This window comes from Stomoxys calcitrans, chromosome 5, assembly GCF_963082655.1.
Source record: "Stomoxys calcitrans chromosome 5, idStoCalc2.1, whole genome shotgun sequence".
NCBI lineage: Eukaryota > Metazoa > Arthropoda > Insecta > Diptera > Muscidae > Stomoxys > Stomoxys calcitrans.
The window spans coordinates 81503012-81526089 of NC_081556.1; the positions used below are offsets into that span (position 1 = coordinate 81503012).

At 36.8% G+C, this 23078-nt stretch overlaps 1 protein-coding gene across 4 annotated transcripts in view; it reads right to left on the reverse strand.

The window, feature by feature from the left end:
* The window catches only part of LOC106083736 (coronin-1C-A), a 78653-nt gene that overhangs the window by 11659 nt on the left and 43916 nt on the right, over positions 1 to 23078 (reverse strand). For all 4 annotated transcript variants that reach the window (XM_013246960.2, XM_013246961.2, XM_013246959.2 and 1 more), the window contains exon 2: positions 11659 to 12357. In XM_013246960.2, the coding sequence (XP_013102414.2) occupies positions 11659 to 11856 (198 nt within the window). In that variant the 5' untranslated portion in view covers positions 11857 to 12357. The remainder of the gene's footprint in view (positions 1 to 11658; positions 12358 to 23078) is intronic.

Here is a 23078-nt window from a genome sequence, read left to right on the forward strand (position 1 = left end):
AAGTAAATCAGTTTGGCTATATGTACATATTACTCATTTTGAAGGTGACAATGGACTACGTGTGCAGATATGTATGCTTTGGCTAGCACCACTGACCAACATTCCCCGTTCTTCTACGTTAACCTAATTTATTTTTTGTCTATTACCAGCCAATGACTGTCTGACCGAGTGTGTCATATTCCGCCGCCCCTGATGTACAATGGGATGATATTAAAAAAAACACAATTTTAAAGAAAAATGTAACTTTCGTAAATATCCGAAATATTGGGTTGCCCAAAAAGTAATTGCGGATTTTTTAAAAGAAAGTAAATGCATTTTTAATAAAACTTAGAATGAACTTTAATCAAATATACTTTTTTTACACTTTTTTTCTAAAGCAAGCTAAAAGTAACAGCTGATAACTGACAGAAGAAAGAATGCAATTACAGAGTTACAAGCTGTGAAAAAATTTGTCAACGCCGACTATATGAAAAATCCGCAATTACTTTTTGGGCAACCCAATATGAAATTTGGAGATTCAATTTGGTCATTGGCCCAAGCAGCACAATTCCAACAACAAATCATGAGATGATGTGAATATAAAAACAAGTAAAAAGGCATTAAGTTCGGCCGGGCCGAACTTTGGATACCCACCACCTCGGGTATATATGTAAACCCACTTTCGTCACAATCCGGTGAAAATTGGATAACTTATGCACCCAAATTCGGCACGGACATTGAGTGGAATTTTGTATTTATATTCCACTGTTGAATTTGTATTTCAAATTTGAACAAAATCGGGTACTAAATAAATCCTTTATGAGCTTCAGACCTTTAATCGGCACATCGGTCTATATGACAGCTATATCTACAATAAATACAGTCCGATCTTTACCATATTTGGGTCGGATGGCGAGGGCCTAAAGCTATTTTTTGTTTCAAATTTCAGTGAAATCGGATAAAAAATAAAGCTTTTATGGGCTTCAGACCCTTTATCGGCAGATCGGTCTATATGACCGATAATATGATCCATATTTAGGTCGGAAGTCAGGAGGCTTAAATTAACCCACTGTTTCAAATTTCAGCGAAATCGGGTAATAAATAAAGCTTTTATAGGCTTCAGACCCTTTATCGACAGATCTATCTATATGGCAGCTATATATAAATATAGTCCGATATGGACTATGTTTTGTTCAGATGTCGGGAGGCTACTACTCACTGTTCCAAATTTCTACGAAATCGGATAAAAAATAAAGCTTTTATGTGGCAGCTATATCTAAATATAGTCCGATCTAAACCATATTAAGCTCGGATATCAGGAGGCTTATATTTACTCACTGTTTCAAATTTCAGTGAAATCGGGTAATAAATAAACTTTTATGGGCTTCAGACCCTTTATTTGCAGATCGGTCTATATGGCAGCTATATCTGAAAAAAGTCCGATCTGAACCATATTTGGATCCTTTGTTAGGAGGCCTAAAACTACTCAATGTATCAAATTTCAGCGAAATCGAATGAAAAATACAGCATTTATGGGCATTAGACCCTTTATTGGAAAATCGGTCTATATAGCAGCTATATCCAAATATGGTCCGATTTGGTCGTATAAGAACTTAACCAGCGCGCATTAAAATAGATGTATCTGTGCCAAATTTCAGCTCAATATCTAAATTTTTGAAACCTGTAGAGTGATTACAACAGACGGACGGACAGACACACGGACATCGTTAAATCGTCTTAGAGTTTTACGACGATATATTTGATTAAAGTTCATTCTAAGTTTTATTAAAAATGCATTTACTTTCTTTTAAAAAATTCGCAATTACTTTTTGAGCAACCCAATATATATACTTTGTAGGGTCGGAAATTGACATTTTGATGTTTTGCAAACGGAATGACTAAATAAATATACCCCCTATACAACGGTGGTGGGTATAATAATATGGAACGCAAGAACAAATAAAGTTGTATCAAAACTTATAGCATAGACACGTTGTCCAATATGGATACGTATTGTTATAAGATTGGTCCTCTAATGCCAAAGACATTTCATTTGAATCCCATTGACCTACTGTCAGTTTTGGAGATTTTTTGCGGGTGAGGTTGTCCTTCAATTAATCGATGGCACTAACGACATTTTATTTTTAAACCCTCCACCATAGGATGGGGGGTATACTAATTTCGTCATTCTGTTTGTAACTACTGGAAATATTCGTCTGAGACCCTATAAAGTATATATATTCTTGATCGTCGCGACATTTTATGTCGATCTAGAAATATCCGTCCGTCCGTCTGTCTGCCGAAAGCACGCTAACTTCCGAAGGAGTAAAACTAGTCGCTTGAAATTTTGCACAAATACTTCTTATTAGTGTAAGCCAGTTGGTATTGTAAATGGGCCATATCGGTCCACGTTTTGATATAGCTACCATATAAACCGATCTTGGGTCTTGACTTCTTGAGCCTCTAGAGTGCAATTCTTATCCGATTGGAATGAAATTTCGCACGACGTGTTTTATGATGATATCCAACAACTGTGCCAAGTATGGTTCAAATCGGTGCATAACCTGATATAGCTGCCATATAAACCGATTTTGGGTCTTGACTTCTTGAGCCTCTAGAGTGCGCAATTCCTATCCGATTGGAATAAAATTTTGCACGACGTGTTTTGTTTTGATATCCAACAACTGTGCCAAGTATGGTTCAAATCGGTCCATGACCTGATATAGCTGTCATATAAACCGATCTTGGGTCTTGACTTCTTGAGCGTCTAGAGGGCGCAATTCCTATCCGATTTGGCTGAAATTTCGCATGACTTATTTTATTCTTACTTTCAACAACTGTGTCAAATAAGGTTCAAATCGGTTAATAACCTGATATAGCTGCCATAAGACCTACACTTAAGTATTTATGCAAAATTTCAAGCGCCTAGCTTTACTCCTTCGACAGACAGACAGATGGACGGACATGGCTAGATCGACTTAAAATGTCATGACGATCAAGAATATATATACTTTATGGGGTCTTAGACCAATATTTCGAGGTGTTACAAACAGAATGACGAAATTAGTATACTCCCATCCTATGGTGGTAGGTATAAAATTTGGTTGATTCATTCTTTACCTCAAAACGGGAGAAGTTCTTTATGGAATCCATATGCTGGTAGAACGATGGGAAAGGTAGTGGCTAACTTTTGACATTAAGTTGAACAATGTGTCACTAAGTTTTGCATTTTTCAAGCAAAAAAAACCATTGGTATCTTGTTTAACTTAAAAGGTAATGGTGTAGCTAAACAAAGTATAATAACTGTAAAGCTTTAAAACCTGCTTTATATTATACATAGTTAATATTTCATCCATATAACAATTATATATCATATTTTTATCACCCTTGCCCATAGTGCGTAGGTGCATTCGAATAATTTCGAATTATCGTAAATATAATTTTCTAATTACATTTTTCATCACTCGTTTTTGTTCTTGTGCTTAATTGAAATGGTCATAAAACATTTTTGTCATATATTATTTTTTTTGATGTTTAATTGCAAAATCTTTGAAAATCCACCGTATGTTCTTTGGTGTGCCAGATATTAATTTTTGAATAGATATCCGCCGGATATAGAGCTAGCTAACGGCAGTGTGTCGTGTGTAGAAAACAGGTGTCAAAACGAACGAAGACAATAATAACAGCTCTTGACAACTATTGCGTACGTTTGCATACAAACATAGATATTAAACACATATTTACACAAATGATTATGTATGACCGATTATTATCTATGGAAATTTCGCGCTTCTTTCATAAATTTATTCACACATTTATATGCATTTGCGAAACTGGGTTGAATGGGATTTGGGATAGCAGCATCACTTCCACTTTTAAAAGCTGCCATAACATGGTGATGCTCATGCTAATGAAATGCAAATTTTGTTTAATACCGTATTATGTGATTATGACAATTTTGAATAATTTTTGGAATAGGTCAGATCTACACACCCTCTATTCGAAAACTATGCACATATACAATCAATTTATTTGAGTTTATGTCGTATGAATACGAAATAAAATTTGGATTGGTTTGCAAGATTTTTTGAAACATTCATAGTTTCAAACGATTGACAAAGAATGTTGGCAAACGCCAAAACGAAGAAAGAAGATTAGAAATTTAGTCAAATCGAACAATGCTTAAGAATTTGAAGATATGGGTTTCTTTGTGGAAGGTTATTCTTTCAAAAAAATGAGAACCTAAAGTAGAACTTCTTCTGTCTGCCAGTGCGGGACACACGCACAGCAAATGTTCTAGAGTCTTCTCTTCCTTGACGTCCTCACAACTTCTGCAGAAGTCGTTACATGCAACATTCAGTCCGCCAGCATGTTTTCCGATTAGACATTGACCTGCTATGACGCACACAATGACTGAGACGCCTGGGCCACATAATTTTGGAGTGTTCACTGCATTGCAAAACCGAGCAGATAAAGATAAGGGAGAAAGTTGGAAACCACAACTTTGAGACAGTCAGTAACTTTATATACCTCGGCACCGCCGTAACCGAAACGACTGACACCAGTTGTGAGATTAAGCGAAGAATAATACTGGCAAACAGATGCTACTTTAGACTAAGTAAGCAGTTTAGAAACAAATACATCTCTCGACAGACTAAGATTACACTATACAAGACACTGATACTACCCGTGCTGTTATATGGTTCTGAAGCATGGGTACTTGTGAAAGCAGATGAGGCAGTGCTTGGAATATTTGAGAGAAAGATCCTTCGTAAAATATATGGACCAGTTTGCCATAATGGAGAATACAGGCGACGTATGAACCACGAGCTGTATGACGACGATAGCATAGTTACACGCATCAAAATACAACGGCTGCGTTGGCAAGGTCATGTTGTCAGAATGGATAAAGAAGCTCCAGCAAAGAAGTGTTTAGAAGGCAAACATGGTGGTACACGCAAACCGGGAAGACCAAAAGCCCGATGGAAAGATCAAGTGGCGGGAGACCTCGAAATTTGGTGTCAGAGATTTAGAATGAGCACAGAAAGTCGAGGCGCTTGTGACTGTTTTTTACTTCTAAAGATTTCTACTGAGCATTGTTCTTTTTCAATTCAAGTTATTTCATGCATAATTAGTACGTTGACGCGAAAATTAGCTCGGTCTATGCTTACATCGCTTAACTGGAAGCTAGTTTTATTTATCCGAACTATGCTAAAGTGAAAATTACGGATAAGTGAAACCAAATCGATGTATTTTTAACGTTTCACTTATCCGGAACAACAAAATTATAAGAGGGTGTAAATTTGGTGACTTTCGATGCGAAAAGCGGCGTTACATTCGGTCGAGCCAAATTTTGTATACACCCCACCATATGTAGTCTGCAATGATTTCATCGTCCTATTTATTTGTAAGTCAGCGCACGTATAGTCTGAACTTCATCTTAGTTTTACCATATTGGGTCCATATTTATTATGGTACTGCAGTTCTATTTACCCCTTTTATATGCAATTCCCGTTATTTTTGTATGATATTACATGTAACAAACGACATTTTGTTTAAACCACATCTTATTTATAGAAAGTTTACAATATGCCTTTTTGCTATTAATATCCATGATGCATGGAAACTTTTATGATTGCATCAAAATCACTAGAAAATATTTTCAAATATCATGTGAGCCACTATACGTAATTATTTCTATAAAATGCAAATATGAGGCAAATAAGACCTGTGCACCCCCAAAAGAGTTTTTTTTTTTTTTTTTTGAAATTTCTATCTTTCCTACATACACAAATATTCGCGTTCCAAATATTCCAACACAAGGCTCAAGTGGCACGCACACCAACGCCACAAAGGAAGACACCATAGGCATCATCACCGTGAAACACAACAACAAACATAGGCCATAGAATATCCATTTTTGAATTTCAAATAAAATAGAGAGAAAAAAAAACGCCGTGTTCGTTTGTGACTATTTTTGGGAAATGAAACAGAAATGATTTAAAAATAGAAGAAATGCTCGATTGTTTCATGTGTTATAATATATTTAATTTTCTTTTTGTTTTTACTCTTCGCTGAGCAGTTTTTTTTATTGGCCATTGGCCAAGAAAATGGGGTAACGCGCGCAAAAAACGCTTCTCATCTTAAAAGAGTGGAATACAAAAAAAAAAAAAATGAATGAAAAACGACAAAAAAAACGGAAAACTTCCATTGAATAAGCGGCGACGCTGGCGTTAAGATTGAATATTGTATATAATAACATGTACAAAAAACATACATTTGCAAATACACATAAATTAAGAGTTCAAATGTAAATACTTATAGGCTTGTATTTCTGGAGGATATGGAAAAGTTATCGATTACACAACATTTGGATTCATCAGGAAATACAAAAGTATTAAATTCATGTCTAAATGATAAAACTTTTTAAAAATTTATTAGGTGTGAAAGTTAAAAAGATCAAGGTCCTAAAAATGATGACTAAGAGGCCATCCAGCCGCCTTAGTTACAGTTGAATTGGTTAACAATGCTGACGTGACTGTTCTGCTAGGTCGTAAATCATATACACCCAAGCAAATACGTTTGTTGTTATCAGTAAATATTGAGTGCTGATATTAAACTAAACAAAACTTTTGAAGAAAGCCGTGTCTTCCTCTTCCATTTAAATTATTCTTTTGTAAAATTTACTTTGTTTGAATTGAAGTATTTATGACATTTTATTATAACAATTAAATTTTTTACCATTTTGGTGTTTAGCAAACAATTACTGCATTTCCTTCTTTAGCAGATATTTTGTTGTTATAGAAAATATTTTTCCTGCTTTTATAGAAAATGTTTTTCCTGTTTTTATTAAAAAATTTCCCTGAGTGAAACCGCTAATATGACCTTGGGCAATGCGATGTTTTCAAGAGGATAAGCTAAATTATAAAAACTTAATGCAAAACAATACAAATACAGGTTATTGAAGTTTTCAAAAACCATGTTTCCAAGATCTCTCGAAAGGATTGAAAAATGTGTTAGGAAAATTGTTTTGATGAACTGATCTATTTCGAACATGTTTATCTCTTTAAGAACATCTTCATAAAGGAATACAAATTGCAAATTTTGCCCATGAATATTCCACTAAGGAACAGGGGCAAACTTCTCACATATCAATGAGTGCAGTCCGATTCAAGTTTAAGCTCAATGATAAGGGGCCTCCGCAGTGCGACACCTCTTTGGAGAGAAGTTTTACATGACATAGTACCTCACAAATGTTGCCAGTATAAGGAGGGGAAAACCACCGCTGAAAATTTGTGTTGGTGGTCTCGGCAGGATTTTAACCCTGGCGTTCAGCGTCATAGGCGGACATGCTTACCTCTGCGCTACGGTGGCCTCCATTCATAAAGGAATGGAATGCTTTTTAATGGAAGTTACACACAGAAAAATGCCAACCGCAATTACTTTGTAATTACATAATAAAGATTAGTTTATGATTTTTACTTATATTTAGTTACAATAACTTAAATGTTATGAAAATTTACTTATTAAAAATAAAATTTACTTGAGTGAAAACTAACTATTTTCACACACCCATATGGACATATGTCACAAAATATGTTCAGTTCGTATGCTTAAAATGTTATTTTGGTTGTGGGAAAACGACTTTAACCCCAGTGAAATTAAACTACTAGTTGTAAACTAGTTGGACGAGTATATGTATATGTGGAAGTCATAGAGGAAGTCGTTGTGTATAATTTTTAGAAGATCGTTCGATAAATAGCGTTAGCGAAGGCCCTTAAAGTAAAAATCGGGAGATACATATACAGCTGCGGTCAAAATAATAGCACCAATATAATTTTTTTTTTTAAATTGGCGGTTTTATTCCATATAACTTCCAAACGATTTATATATTGGTTTCAACGATTTCGTGTAAGTTTAAGTTGGATTTTAAGTTGGGTTTACAACATAAAATAATCATGATTATTAGTTTTTTGGAAAAAAAAACTAAAAAAAGCAGTCGAAATAATAGCACCTCATATAACGAATTGGCCAAAAATAATATTGATACAATTGAAACAGGAACAACTTGGGGGGTTTTAAATTAAAGCCGGGAACAATGAAAAATTTTTGATATTTGCTTACGCGTCCCTTGTGAGTAATGACAGCAAAGCAACGCTTTCGAACTGAATTGATAAGATTTTAGCATAATTTTGAGGAAAAATAGCTCCATATACCCTATATTACATTTCAATGGTTTTTGTTTCTTGGTAGGTCTCTTGGATACTCTCATTTCTTAATTTCTGTTCCCTAATTTTCATTTGAGTTCAAATGATGTGACTTTTCTGGCCCATTTATGACACATTTTGGGATGTCCGCAAACTAAATTTTTTGCTAGTGTGTTTGGGACAACTATACTGTTGGAAGACGCAAACCAGCGGCATTTCGCAGGAGACATGTGGAGGCGGTTTTTATACCCACCATCATAGGATGGGGGTATACTAATCTAGCCATTCCGTTTGTTACACTTCGAAATAATGATCTAAGACCCCATTAATCATTCTAGCCAAGTCCGTCGACCGTCCCTCCGTTCATCAATCTGTCGAAATCACGATACCGGTCGAACACGGAAAGCTGGCCGCTTGAAATTTCGCCCAGATACTTACTATTGACATCCGGGCGATCACGGAATGCGTGAAGTGGAGTAGTGCTAACGCGAGGACGTCGAGTGTGAACATCTTTACCGACAGTAAAATTGCCATAAGGGCAACAACAACCAGGACGGTAAGGTCACGAACAGTCATGCAGTGTAAGACGGAGATTAACGCCTTCTCTGAGGATGGCAAAATCCGCATCGTTTGGGTGCCGGGCCATAACGGAGTAAGGAGAAATGAAAGGGCAGATGATTTGGCGGTGAAGTCCAGAGGACTGCCGTCAATAAACTTGGTTAACCCGAAGCCTTTCGAGTCGACGCAGTCCGAGTTAAGGGAGTGGGCGACGAATACACATGTAACATTGTGGAACAGTGAAACGGTCGTGAGAAGACGAGGCTATTACTGAAAGGAAGCAAGAAGGAGGTCAGTATAGCTATTGGTGTCATAACGGGACACATAGGACTACGAGCTCACTTAAGTAAATTCGGTGCGGCAAGTGATAGCATGTGTAGGGCATGCGGGGAAGACGACGAGACGTCAGAGCATTTCCTTTGCCATTGACCGGCTCTTGCGCCTTTGACAGATACCGGCACTTAGGTGGAGACACAATACCAGACATGAAGCAACTTAGGGGAGTGGTATTGAAAACAATTAAGGGTTTTGTAAGTAGCACGGAATCCCTAACTTAAAATTTTCTTTTTAGAGGTTACTTTATAGTTTTTAGAGCGCACAACAAACCGATTACCGATTAGTGGCATGGGGCGGATTAATATCCACTACCCTCTCTTCAACCTAACCTAACCTACTATTGATTTTAAAATTTTGCAGATAGTGTTCTGTAATGACTTCAAACAAGCCCAAATGGGTCTATAACATGATATAGCTCCCATATAAACCGAACTCCCGAACTTAGACTTTTTGAGTCCTTACAAGCCTCATTTTTTGTCCGATTTGGCTGCCATTTTGCACACAGTGTTCTGTTATGACTTTGAACAACTGTGCCAAGTGCGGTCCAAATGGGTCTTTAACGTGATATAGATCACATATTTCAGTAGAATCTATGGTGATGGGTTCTCAAGATTGTTGTTGGAGTAAACGGAGTATAATTTCCATACTTTCTGGTATATTAAGAAATTTTCTTAGATCCTCGGTAGGCATAATGATCTCTCTTTGGATTTTCGAACCAAACGAACGAATGACAATGAGTTTAATTTTAAACTTGAGCATAAGAGCGTTAATGATCATTTTGTTTGCAACAGTCAATTAATTTCCTTATATCCGAATAAGATTTTCCTTCAGATACCAGCTTGTTGATCAAATTTTGGCATTAATTCGACATTAAAATGTTAGATTTAATTAACATTCTAACTTTGTTATTTAAGCTTTTATCTGGTAAAATGGGATGTCACCGACCAGGTCCTTGTTTTTGCCTTAATTTTCAGGGTTTACTATATATTCAAATCAAGTTGTTTTCGATATCTTGAAATTATTTGACTTCCTAGAATCTAGGGGATTATATTGGGTTGCCCAAAAAGTAATTGCGGATTTTTTAAAAGAAAGTAAATGCATTTTTAATAAAACTTAGAATGAACTTTAATCAAATATACTTTTTTTACATTTTATTTCTAAAGCAAGCTAAAAGTAACAGCTGACAACTGACAGAAGAAAGAATGCAATTACAGAGTCACAAGCCGTTGAAAAAAATTGTCAACGCCGACTATATGAAAAATCCGCAATTACTTTTTGGGCAACCCAATATTAAAAAAAACATAATCGGTCCCATGCACAGTAGTTTTGATTTACCTGCTAATCGTTTAAGCGCGAATTCGTTTTTTTTTTGGCAAAAATCAAAAACCAAATGAATTTCTTTCCAATGCATGTGCTTATTTTGTTTACTTTTTCTTGTGGGGACTCTCTCTTATTATTTTAAAATTTCAGTTTTTATTATTTAGCAAGTAAAAAGGCGTTAAGTTCGGCCGGGCCGTACTATGGATACCCACCACCTCGGGTATATATGTAAACCACAATTCGTCATAATCCGCTGCATAATGCATAATTTATGCCCCTATATTGGTTTTTTATGTAGCTATATTCAAATATATACCAATCTGTACCATATACGACAAGGATGTCGAAAAACCTAACACAACTCACTGTCCCAAATTTCGCCGAAATCGCACAAAAATGCGCCTTTTATGAGCCGAAGACCCTAAATCGACAGATCGGTCTATATGGCAGCTATATTCAAATCTGGACCGATCTGAACCTTGGAGAAGGATGTGAAAGGGCCTAACACAACTCACTGTTCCAAATTTTGGCAAAATAGGACAATAAATGCGCATTTTATACCCCCAAAAACTTAAATCGGCGGATCGGTCTGTATGACAGCTATATCCAAATCTGGACCGATCTGGACCAAATTAAAGACGGTTGCTAAGGGTTTAACACAACTCACTCAAAATCGGATAATACTTTATAAGGTCAGAAATGGATACTGTACTGTATATGCTAAGTAGGTCCTATATAAACCGATATCTCGATCTGACATCTTGAGCAGCTATACAAATTCTAAGTTAAGAATTTAATAAACTACTTTTTGGACAACAATTTCTAATGCCAAGTAAAAAATCTGTTACCAAAGGAAAAGGTTTCTTAAAAAGTTGGAAAATTATACATCATTAAGTTACTTAACCTTGGCTCAAATCTTAAAGTTAAGACAAACATTGTTTCCCTATAAGATCATTATTATGAAATATTTTGTTTTTAGCTTAGCTTTTTTTGTAATTTCAATTCATGCAGTCTCTAAAGACAATTTTGCAGCTTACTTTTTACTTCAATTTAAGTAAAAAAAGAAATTTTACAAAATGTTTAACTTAACGTCGTTACTAACCAGAATAATATGCGTGTATGACTATTCTAGCCTTAAAATTACGTGTTTGGCATATAATGAAATGAAACTTAATCTTCACATAAGCAAATAGAAATGATGGTGGTGTTGGTGGTGGTGCATAAATCTATTTCAGGCTGCTCAGTGTGACTTACTTACCTTATTGTGTGGCAGAACTATGAAGGCACCGCCACCTGCTGACTCCACAATGATAGCCAAAAACTTTGGATTCACCGCACAAAAAGTGGAATCCCAACTGCTCTTTGAGACACGTATGTTGTCGTAGCATTGTTCACGTTTTAGAGCTTGACCGTAAACGTGACGAAATTTTGAACTTCTGACTACACGAAAAGACATTTTTTACACTACTCTCTGTCTGAGTTGCTTCTCTTGTTGTGTGGTGTTTTATTTTTCTTGTGTCGCTGCTGTCGCTGATGCTTTTGCGGTATGTTGACGAATTTATTATTATGAATGCCGCCACCGATTATGACACTGACACTCGCGAGCGCTCCCTCTTTGAACAATTTGTTAGGATTATTTTGTTGTTCTCTCCACAATACCCCAACAATAAGTAAAAAACAACAATTAAAGGCAAATATTCCAACTATAAAAATTGTGGAAAAATAAACAAAAAAAATAAACGTTGATCTGCTCTCTTCGACTGCTGCTGCTGTTATTGGGTTCTTGTTGGTTTGTTCACTCACTTGCACAGCATATTAGCAAGGTAGAGTGTGGACGGAGAGTTAGAGAAGCTTTTTTAAAATACAAAATTTTAGAAAAAAAGAAAAGAGAACGTAGTTTCTTAGAAATCGATGCTACGAACAAACAGCGGTAGACAGCAACATTTGTACGATAAAACTGAAAAGAACAAAAAAAAAAAAAAGAAAAATATACGTTAGTAAAAAATTTCCAAAATAAAAATAATTAAAATATACAATATTTGAATTTGGCTAGTAAGGTCTGTTTGTCAACACCGTGTTTTGCAAACAATCTATTCAAGGACTTAGAGATATAAAGGCAATTTTTTTAAGGCAAAGGCAAGGTTATCATAAATTGCTATTAGGGTGTTCAATAAACCGGGTTTCCCAAAAACCGAAGAAGTAATAATCACAATATATGGTTGGGAATGAACAATTAGTATAGAAATATCTTAAAACATGGTAATTTGTAGCAAGAAAGCGATTTTTTAAAATCCCGGAATATGGCAACATTTAAGAAACCGATTAAAATATTCAGCAATGAACATTCCATTGAAGAACAGGGGCAAGCTTTTCACATATCATTGATTACATACTAGAGCTGGCAAACTATCGATAATCGCAACATTTGATATTTCTAACAATAAATATCCATCGTATCGATACTATCGTTAATTTCTCATTACCTATATTTTTTAAACGAAAATGAGAAGTAACAATCAGATCAATAGATAGAAAAAATATCCATGCATAGACCGAATAAAACCAAATTTAATAATTGGGGTAGGCAGTATCCCTGACATATGGCCCAAAATTGTTTCAGATTTGTATTCTACTCTTAAATAACTTTCGATATTATTTATCGTTAATTTCTCATTACCTATATTTTTTAAACGAAAATGAGAAGTAACAATCAGGAGATCAATAGATAGAAAAAATATCAATGCATAGACCGAATAAAACCAAATTTAATAATTGGGGTAGGCAGTATCCATGACATATGGCCCAAAATTGTTTCAGATTCGTATTCTACTCTTAAATAACTTTCATTTGAGACCCATATTGTACCTATCGATCTGCATGTCCGAGAGCCGCACCCTTGGAGAACTTTTTGGGTTGCGGCATTCCCCCTAGGTACTTGATTCCAAATTCAAATATCTGATTTGGTTTCGGGTTTCTATTGGGATACAAAGTGAAAATTGTTCCATTTATCTCTGATATGTCTATCGCAAAATATGAAGACCCTTAGTCTTCGATTAAAGTTGTATATGAAGAGCCGTAAAAGAAATCTGAGAACAAAAAATCCTTTGATCTACTGACATAAAACTGTCAAATTAACTTGGAATTTCCGAGTTCCTATATAGAAAAAAATATTGGCCGAAAATTAAAGATCACGGTTCTTGCTTGAACCGTTGAGTGGACGTTTTGTTATTTAGCTCCGCAAAAATATTCTTTAACTAGTAATGTTTCCAGTGGAGCGTCAGACATAGAGCCCGGGAATAGCTTTTGAATAGACTCTAAAGACCCAACAGCTGCGATGGTGGTATCAGGCCGTAGCTGTTGTCTCCTGCTGACATCTCGATTGGTGGATCGGCTGCGCCAGGCTCCACTAGCCGATAGACGACTGCTCAGCAAGGACTTTTGACGAAGACACCTGGATTGAGTCTTAAGGACAAGGCCGAATCTATTTTATAGGTATTCTTCGTGTATGAAATTGACAGTTCTAAATATTATGGGATGAGAAATGGTCCTCCATTTTCCAATATGAAATTAGTCCAGTCTAATGTTGATATATAAAACTTTTACGATTTTTTTGTTTTTTACATTCCAGCTTAAGATAATATTAATTACAATATTTCTACCAATCACCATAATAATTCATAGACTGACCCAACAATACTTGTACTTAAGGCAGCCTAAGATCATATCTCATTTCAATTTCACAAATCACTGAACATTTGATTCAATTGATTTCATTAGAATTGCATGTTTGATAACGTTTTAGCCTATTTAAAAAAAAATAATAATATATATTTTTTTGAATTTTATCATTGAGTCGCATCAATTGAAGTGATTAATGGTTAATGATACATTTGCGTTTTCACTTAAGAACGTGTTACGAATTATATTCTGGTTGGATTGAGTGGTTTGTTCACATGTCAGAAATGTCAATAGATTTTATTGCTAAGAATATAACACATGTTATAATTATTAGAAAAACAAGGGCTAGCGTTAAATAGGTTTGAAATGCATCTAAATATTTACACCGGTTTTCATAGTACTTAATGTAGATTTGAAGTAGGTTTATTTGACAGATTTCGTTTACAAAACTGTCAAATAAACCCATTTGAATACATCATTAAGTTTTATGAATAAGGCCGTTATAGTTATATATTAATTTCAAGAATTATATTAATCAGCAAAAACTATTATATCTTTCAGTTGATTAAATTGATAACATAGGTGCCGAAAAGGATCATTTTTGGTTCTATAAAAAGAAATTTTCAAAATATCTGGTAGGTCTGATAGGAACGTTAAAGAAAATTCAACTCGAAAGAAAGCAAGAATCTATTGACCATGAATTAATTTTGTGAAAAACGTAATGTTTAGCATGGTTCTACGACTTTTTAATGTAGGAAGCTTTATAAGATTTAATCGGTACCCGTACGAAGGTAATGAACTTCTGTCCCACCCATTTCGACGAGGACAAAATAACAGAAATTGTTTTTGAACCGATTCTATCAAATCAAAATGAATATTGTAGTACGGATCCCATACCACTGAACCCTACTCGAGATTACTTCTGACTAGCAACGTATATAAGTTTTTCGTCGCAGAGAAATCATTAAGTTCTTTACTCCAGCGTTTCATGAAGCCAAGAGCACCACGTGCTTTGTCTACAACCATTGAGATGTGTTGACGGAAGTTTAAGAGTTAGTCTAGAAGAAATCCAAAGTCTTTAAGGCAAGTTGATTAGAACCTAAAAAGTAGGTAGATTTAAGAGAGGTTTTTCTTAAATGATATGTGTTTGCATTTGGAAATATTAACTTCCATAAAGTTCTGGTTGCACCATTCGTAAAGAGTATCAAGGTCATACTGAAGATACACTGTTCATCAGAGTCTCTCGTTGATCTGAAGATCTTTACATCATCTGCATAAATAAAAATATTCGAGTGCTTTAAAAGGGAGATCGTTTATGAACAAACAAAACAGCGTAGGGCCAAGATGACTACTCTGTGGAACACCTGAAGAGACAACAATTGATTTGGAAACTGCAGTACCAAATTTAACTCTTTGAGTACGTCCAGTCAGATATGATCTGATCCACTTTAGTAAAGATAGACTGAAACCAATAAAGTCTATTTTTCTTAACAGAAGGTTGTGGTTAACTTTATCAAATGCTTTACTAAAATCGGCAAATATAGTATCCGTTTGACCAAACAAGTAAATTCTAAAATATTTGTTATCGTCGATTTCGATTTCCGGAACCCAAGTTGGTAGGGAGACAATATAGAAGAGACTTGCTGTGAAATAGTGTCAGTTAGAATTTTCTCCAATAGCTTTGGAATAGCATTCGAAATTGAAATGCCCCTATGATTAGAAACCTCATTACGATTTCCGGCTTCAAATAACGGTCTTATATAAGATTGCTTCCACAATTCCGGCAGATATCCATGCTTTAATGAACCCAGATCGTGAGAAGACGAGGCTGTTGCTGAAAGGAAGCAAAAAGGAGGTCAGTATAGCTATTGATATCATTACGGGACACATAGGACAACGAGCTCACTTATGTAAAATAGGTGCGGCAAGTGATAGCATGTGTAGGGCATGCGGGGAAGATGATAAGACATTGGAGCATTTCCTTTGTCATTGCCCGTCTTTCGCGTCTAACAGATACCGGCACTTAGGTAGAGACACAGTACCAGATATGAACCAACTTAGGAGAGTGGTATTGAAAACAATTAAGGATTTGTAAGTAGCACGGAATTCCTAACTTAAAAATTTTTTTTCAGGGGTTTCTTTATAGTTTTTAGAGTGTACAACAAGCCGATTACTGGCTTAGGTGTATGTCCATAGTGGCATGGGCGGATTAATATCTGCACCCTAACCTAATCCAAAAAGTTGTATTATAGAAACATGTATACTGTTATTACTACTATATCTATTATTGATCGTCATGACATTTAAGGTCGATCTAGCCATTACCGTCCGTCTGTCTGTCGAGGCGCTTGAAATTTTGCACAAATACTTCTTATTAGCGTAGGTTGGTTTGATGTAGCTCTCATACAAACTGATCTTGGGTCTTAAATTTTTTAGCTTCTAGATTCATATACGATTTGGCTGAAGTTTTGCACGTGGTGTTTTTTTTTTATTTAACAATTGTATGTATGTATGGTTCAAATTGGTTCATAACCTGATATATGTAGTTGCCATATAAACCGATCTCCCGATTCGACTACATGAGCTTATAGAGAGCGCAATTCTTATCCCATTTGGCCGAAATTTTGCACATACCGTTTTGGTATGACTTCCAACAACTGTGCCAAGCATGGTCTAATTCCATTCATAACCTATAGAGAGCTCAATACTTATCCAAATTGGCTAAAATTTTGTACAACAACTTTTTCTATGCGTGCCAAATATGATATGAATCGGTCTATAAACTGATGTAGCTCCCATATATACCGATCTCCCGATTATACTTCTTGAGTCCCTATAAGGGGCAATTCTTATCCGATTTGGCTAATATTGTGTTGCCCAAAAAGTAATTGCGGATTTTTTAAAAGAAAGTAAATGCATTTTTAATAAAACTTAGAATGAACTTTAATCAAATATACTTTTTTACACTTTTTTTCTAAAGCAAGCAAAAAGTAACAGCTGACAACTGACAGAAAAAAAAATGCAATTACAGAGTCGCAAGCTGTGAAAAAATTTGTCAACGCCGACTATATGAAAAATCCGCAATTACTTTTTGGACAACCCAATATATTGCACAATGACTTTTTATATGGTCTTCAACATCCAAACCAAGTATGGTTCGAATCGGCCCATAAGCTAATATGTCTCCAATAGCATGGCAATTTTTTGTTTGCCTAGAGATACTGGGCAAAGAACTTGACAAATGCCATCCGTGGTGGAGGGTATATAAGATTCGGCCCGGCCAAATTTAGCAAGCTTTTACTTGTTCAAATGCATGTGATCATACTTTTATTTGACCTCTCCATAAAGGCAGAGGTGGTTCTGGCAACAAAAATACGCCTAGTTTCAATAAAAGTGTCTTCTGTAGAGTGTAATTTGTTGCAGACGCCTCCGAACACTGTGACGATTGGTGGTGGTGACATGTCTCTAACTGCGAGGTGGTATTTCTGTCTGACTGTGTCAAATTGTATGCGCTGTCAGTTTATTTTATTGCTGTCAACTCACAGTTGTTCTAGTTTTCGATTTTTTTTCTGTTTTCGCGCTTTGTTTTCGGCTTCGAGTAACAACAAAAACAAAAAAAGAAAACCAACATGGGAAAAAGACAAATAAATAAATATAAATAAACCAAAAAATAAAATAGAGAAATGCCGAACGCAAAAACGCACTGAACAAATAAAACATTTCGAATGGCAGATTTTCTGTTATGAGTAACGCACTCACTCAACATAAGTGGCCGGTCCCATTCATGCAGGCCGGTCCCAACATAGATCACCCATGCACGCACACAACACTTTCCCCCCACTTTCTAAGGCCACAAATCAGGTGCGATTAGGTTTATTTGAAGTAGATAATTTTTTGATAAATTGTATTTAGTTTTCCTACCCTAGTTTCTTAAGAACAAAATTATTATTAAAATTTTACAATAATTTCTTATCTTTTGGGGGCATTAGGTAAAAGAATCCATTAATATAGAAAAAAATGCCAGGGTAATGAATCATATAACTGAAAAACAGTCTATTGTCAAATACTTTATGAATTAAAAAACTTAATAACTTTTCGACGATAGCTACGTTCTGGATGAGGCGTATTTATCAGGTGGCCGCATAAACCCAGCCGAGAGAATTTGACAACTAATTTTGAATTCGCCCTACAAAAATCTAAACTTCAAAATAAATATTCTTTAAATTGTGCTTGCTGCTGTTATGGTTTCTAAACTTATGGTGTATAAAATATGGCTAGCAACCTCATTTACTATCAGTTTCACTCAGAAAACTTAGGTCTATTGTGGTGATAAAATTTACGTCAGTATAATGCCAGACTTTAAAATGAAGATGATTAGCAGCCAACATGCATGACAAAACAGCCAGGCGGTCTGGAGAAGCTCTTTCCAATATGCCATTTAAAGCTGTAGTAGTCAAGAATGGCGAAAGGGCTATAGCATGAAGATAATTTAGACAGGAAAATAGGTTTTTTGTGTAGCCATAATCCTGCACTTATTCACGCACGCAGTCTCACAATAGGTGCTCAGCCGTCTATGACTCCTCCTCATCTCCACAAATCAAGCTTAAGTCCACCATGTGACTGACATTACAATGGCTTTTCAGGACATTCAGTAGTGAGATCGGCAGCTCCATCACATCTAGGAGAGGTCCCCTGAACATACCAAGTAACCTAGTGTTTTGGCAGCATACTATATGCACTCTGAACGGCCACACACCATGATGACAACGTTATCCTCGAAGCCAACAAACTTTAACTGTCCTTTTCAAATGACCTGAAAATCCGACAGATATCCAAGAGCAAAAAGGAGCGCATAACTCCTCCTTGCGATGATTGAGCTCTAATCACAATCTTCCTATTCGAGTCATTTGTTGGCATTCACTTGGTAGCTATCTACGGCTACTATACAAAAAAAAATGCAAATTTTGCCCATAAACACCTCTTTGGAGAGAAGTTTTACATGGCATAGTACCTCAAATGTTGCCAGCATTAGGAGGGAAAATCCACTGTTGAAAATTTTATCTGATGGTCTCGCCAGGATTTGAACCCAGGCGTTCAGCGTCATAGGCGGACATGCTAACCTCTGCGCTACGGTGGCCTCTACGGCTACTATAGCCTTATGAAAACTATTTGCCATCTTGCCATCTTGGTGGTTTTTATGGGTTGTCGTTGTAGCTACATATTCATGTGGAGGTGGCGATCCTCGTCAGGCTCCCGTAGGTGAGCAAACTCGTTCCGGTCCAAAGGACCTATCGCCGCGGGAACAGGGTAGCCATTGGCGCCAATAACCCTCCTTGTCATATCGAGCATCATAGGCAGTCATTATTTGTGCAAGAGCCGGTGCCGTCCGATCTCTCACTGAGACTCTCCGTGCGATACCGCTGATTGTCCGCGTCTGCCGTTAAAGCTACTCCCCATGGAGCATTCCACTATCCGCAATTTGTAGTCGCAAGCTCGCAGCTAATAGATGGGACCTCGATGTTCCAGCCAGTTTTGTGGGTAAAGCCTCTGGAGCTAATTGAAATTTTGAACATTTTTATACCCTCCACCATGGGATGGGGATATACTACAATAATATCGTCATTTTGTTTGTAGCACCACGAAATATGCGTCTGAGACCCCATAAAGTATATATATTCCTGATCGTCACGTCATTTTAAGTCGATCTGGCAATTTCCGTCCGTTCGTCCGTCTGTCGAAAGCACGCTAACTTTCGAAAGAGTAGAGCTAGGCGCTTGAAATTTTGCACAAATACTTTTTATTAGTGTAAGTCGGTTGGGATTGTTAATGGGCCAAATCGATCCATGTTTTGATATAGCTGCCATATAAACCGATCTAGGGTCTTGACTTCTTGAGCCTTTAGAGGGCGCAATTCTCGTTCGATTAGACTGAAATTTTGCACGTAGTGTTTTGGTATCACTTCCAACAATTGCGCTTAGTATGGTTTAAATCGGTTCATGTTTTGATAAATACTGAACGCCTGTGATATTCGAAATGACAAGACCCACATGTTTTTATGGTTAAGGCGCTGGGACAGTAACCCGCACTTGTAAAAAATTCCATTACTTAATTTTGTTATTGGATTTACGTCCAGCTTATACCAATGGGTTTTGGTTTAGTTTCCATTTCGAATAGAAAAGAAAAACAACAAAAGTCCTTTAAAAAGTCAAGGAAAACGTGGTGTGCAGAATGCATTGGGCAAGCTACAGTGATCGCGATTTCGGCCTTCTCATGGGCCTCATCAGACTATATTGACGCTAAAAGATGACATGCTTGCACCTACGCACTAATTGGAGAGTAGTGCAATGGTGGTAGAAGCATGCCTTTCGAATGAAGCGCTGAGTCTTATTGGTTAGGTTAGGTTAGGTCGAAAAGATGGTGCGGATATTACTCCGCCCCATGTCACTGTGAACATACACCAAAGTCAGTAATCAACTTGTTGTGAGCTGTAGATACTAAAAAGTAACCTCGAAAAAGAAAACCAAATTCCGTGCTACTTGTAAAACCTTTAATTGTTTCCCATACCACGCCCCGAAGTTGATTCATTTCTGGTATTGTGTCTGTTAGCCGCTTATAACGGAAAACGTTTTCTTACAGCGCAGTAAGAAAAAAATTAGAATCCAAAATCTAAAATCTCCACAAATAGACATCGAGCAAAGACAAAGCCAAAACTTATAATGAAGACTATCTTCGATTGCCGTAGAAAAGCCTTTCAGTATGAGCATATTGCAGCTACATATTTTTCGACGTGCTGTTCATGCATTAATTTGTTCTTGCGCTTCCTTTATTTAGGATACCTCTTTCCTTACTCGAGCTAAAATTTTTCTAAGACAGCCCCATTCTTGGGTAATTTTCTACCCATTCGTCGTTAATGGATTAAGTGACAAAACAGTCTGACTGGTTAGACTGAAATCGCGATCACTTAAGCCTGCTCGATGCGTTTTGCACACCACATTCTGCCTTGACTTTTTAAGGGGTATTCATTGTTTTGTATTTCTATTTGAAATAAAAATAAACACAAAAACCCATTGATCAAGGCTGAAAAGGATTCCCCCTAGCGTTGACGCCACACGCAAACGACTGAAGACAGAAATTAATATCAAGTTTTTTGATTATTTCGTTTGCAACACCAGATTTCAACATCGTGATATTCCCAAAGCCAAAGATGTCCCCCGATCAAGAAGTGAAAAACCAAAGTGATTACGTTGTTATAGATGGAAAGCGTTCATCCAGCTTGTTGCAGCAAAGATTAGCACACGTCTAAGTGCAGCGAGAATCGTACGATCTGACGCAGTTGAACAAACTCAACAGATGGAAGCGGCACACTCTATTCAACTGAACCAATTGCATGATAACAATTAAAAAGGCGTTAAGTTCGGTCGGGCCGAACAAATATGAACCGATTTGGGCCTTATTGCAGAAAGTTGTCGAATGGCCTAACACAACTCACTGTTCCAAATTTCGGCGAAAGCGGATAATAAATCCCTTATATCGAGAGATCGGTCTATATGGCAGCTATATTCAAATCTGGACCGATCTTAGCCAAATTAACGAAGAATGTTGAAGAGCCTAACTCATTTCACTTCGGACAATAAATGCGCCCTTTATGGGCCCAAGGCCTTACATCGAGAGATCGGTCCATATGGCACCAATATCCAAATCTGGACCTATCTGTGCCATATTCTAGGAAGATGTCGGGAGGCCTAACGCAACTCACTGTCCCAAATTTCGGCGACATCGGACACTAAATGCGCCTTTTATGGGACCGAAACCTTAAAACGAGAGATCGGTCTGAACCGGACCGGTCTGTGGCAGCTATATCTAAATCTTGACCTATCTGTGCCATACCAGAAAGATGTCGAGGGGCCTAACACAACTCATTGTCCCAAATTTCGGCGATATCGGACAATAAATGCTTAAATCGAGAGATCGGTCTATGTGGCAGCTATTTCTAAATCTTGACCGATCTGGGCGCCGTTGCTTGGCCTAACACAACTAACTGTCCCAAATTTCAACAAAATCGGATAATAAATGGGGCTTCAATGGGCCTAAGAGTCTAAAATGGCGGATCGGTCTATATGGGGCTATATCAAGATATAGTCCGATATAGCCCATCTTCGAAATTAACCTGCTTATGGACCAAAAAAAAAAATCTGTTCAAAGTTTCAGCTCATTATCTCAATTTTTAAAGGCTGTAGCGTGATTTCAACAAATAGACGGACGGACGTGGCTAGATCGTTTTAGATTTATACGCTGATCAAGAATGTATATGCTTTATAGGGTCGGAAATGGATTTTTCGATGTGTTGCAAACAGAATGGCAAAATCCCATCCTTCGGTGGTGGGTATACAAATCGCTTATTGTCCAAATGATATACAGGAGCAATAGAAAACCATTGTCCACTCCATGGAAAATTCTTCGAAATCCGTGATAGAGTACCAGAAGACTCACCCATGAAACCCATGGTACGACCTAACAGCCCGAACTTGACACCCAATGACTTCTTTTTATTCCCCCACTTTAAATCAAAGTATATCTAAATCTTGACCTATCTGTGCCATACCAGAAAGATGTCGAGGGGCCTAACACAACTCATTGTCCCAAATTTCGGCGATATCGGACAATAAATGCTTAAATCGAGAGATCGGTCTATGTGGCAGCTATTTCCAAATCTTGACCGATCTGGGCGCCGTTGCTTGGCCTAACACAACTAACTGTCCCAAATTTCAACAAAATCGGATAATAAATGGGGCTTCAATGGGCCTAAGAGTCTAAAATGGCGGATCGGTCTATATGGGGCTATATCAAGATATAGTCCGATATAGCCCATCTTCGAAATTAACCTGCTTATGGACCAAAAAAAAAAAAATCTGTTCAAAGTTTCAGCTCATTATCTCAATTTTTAAAGGCTGTAGCGTGATTTCAACAAATAGACGGACGGACGTGGCTAGATCGTTTTAG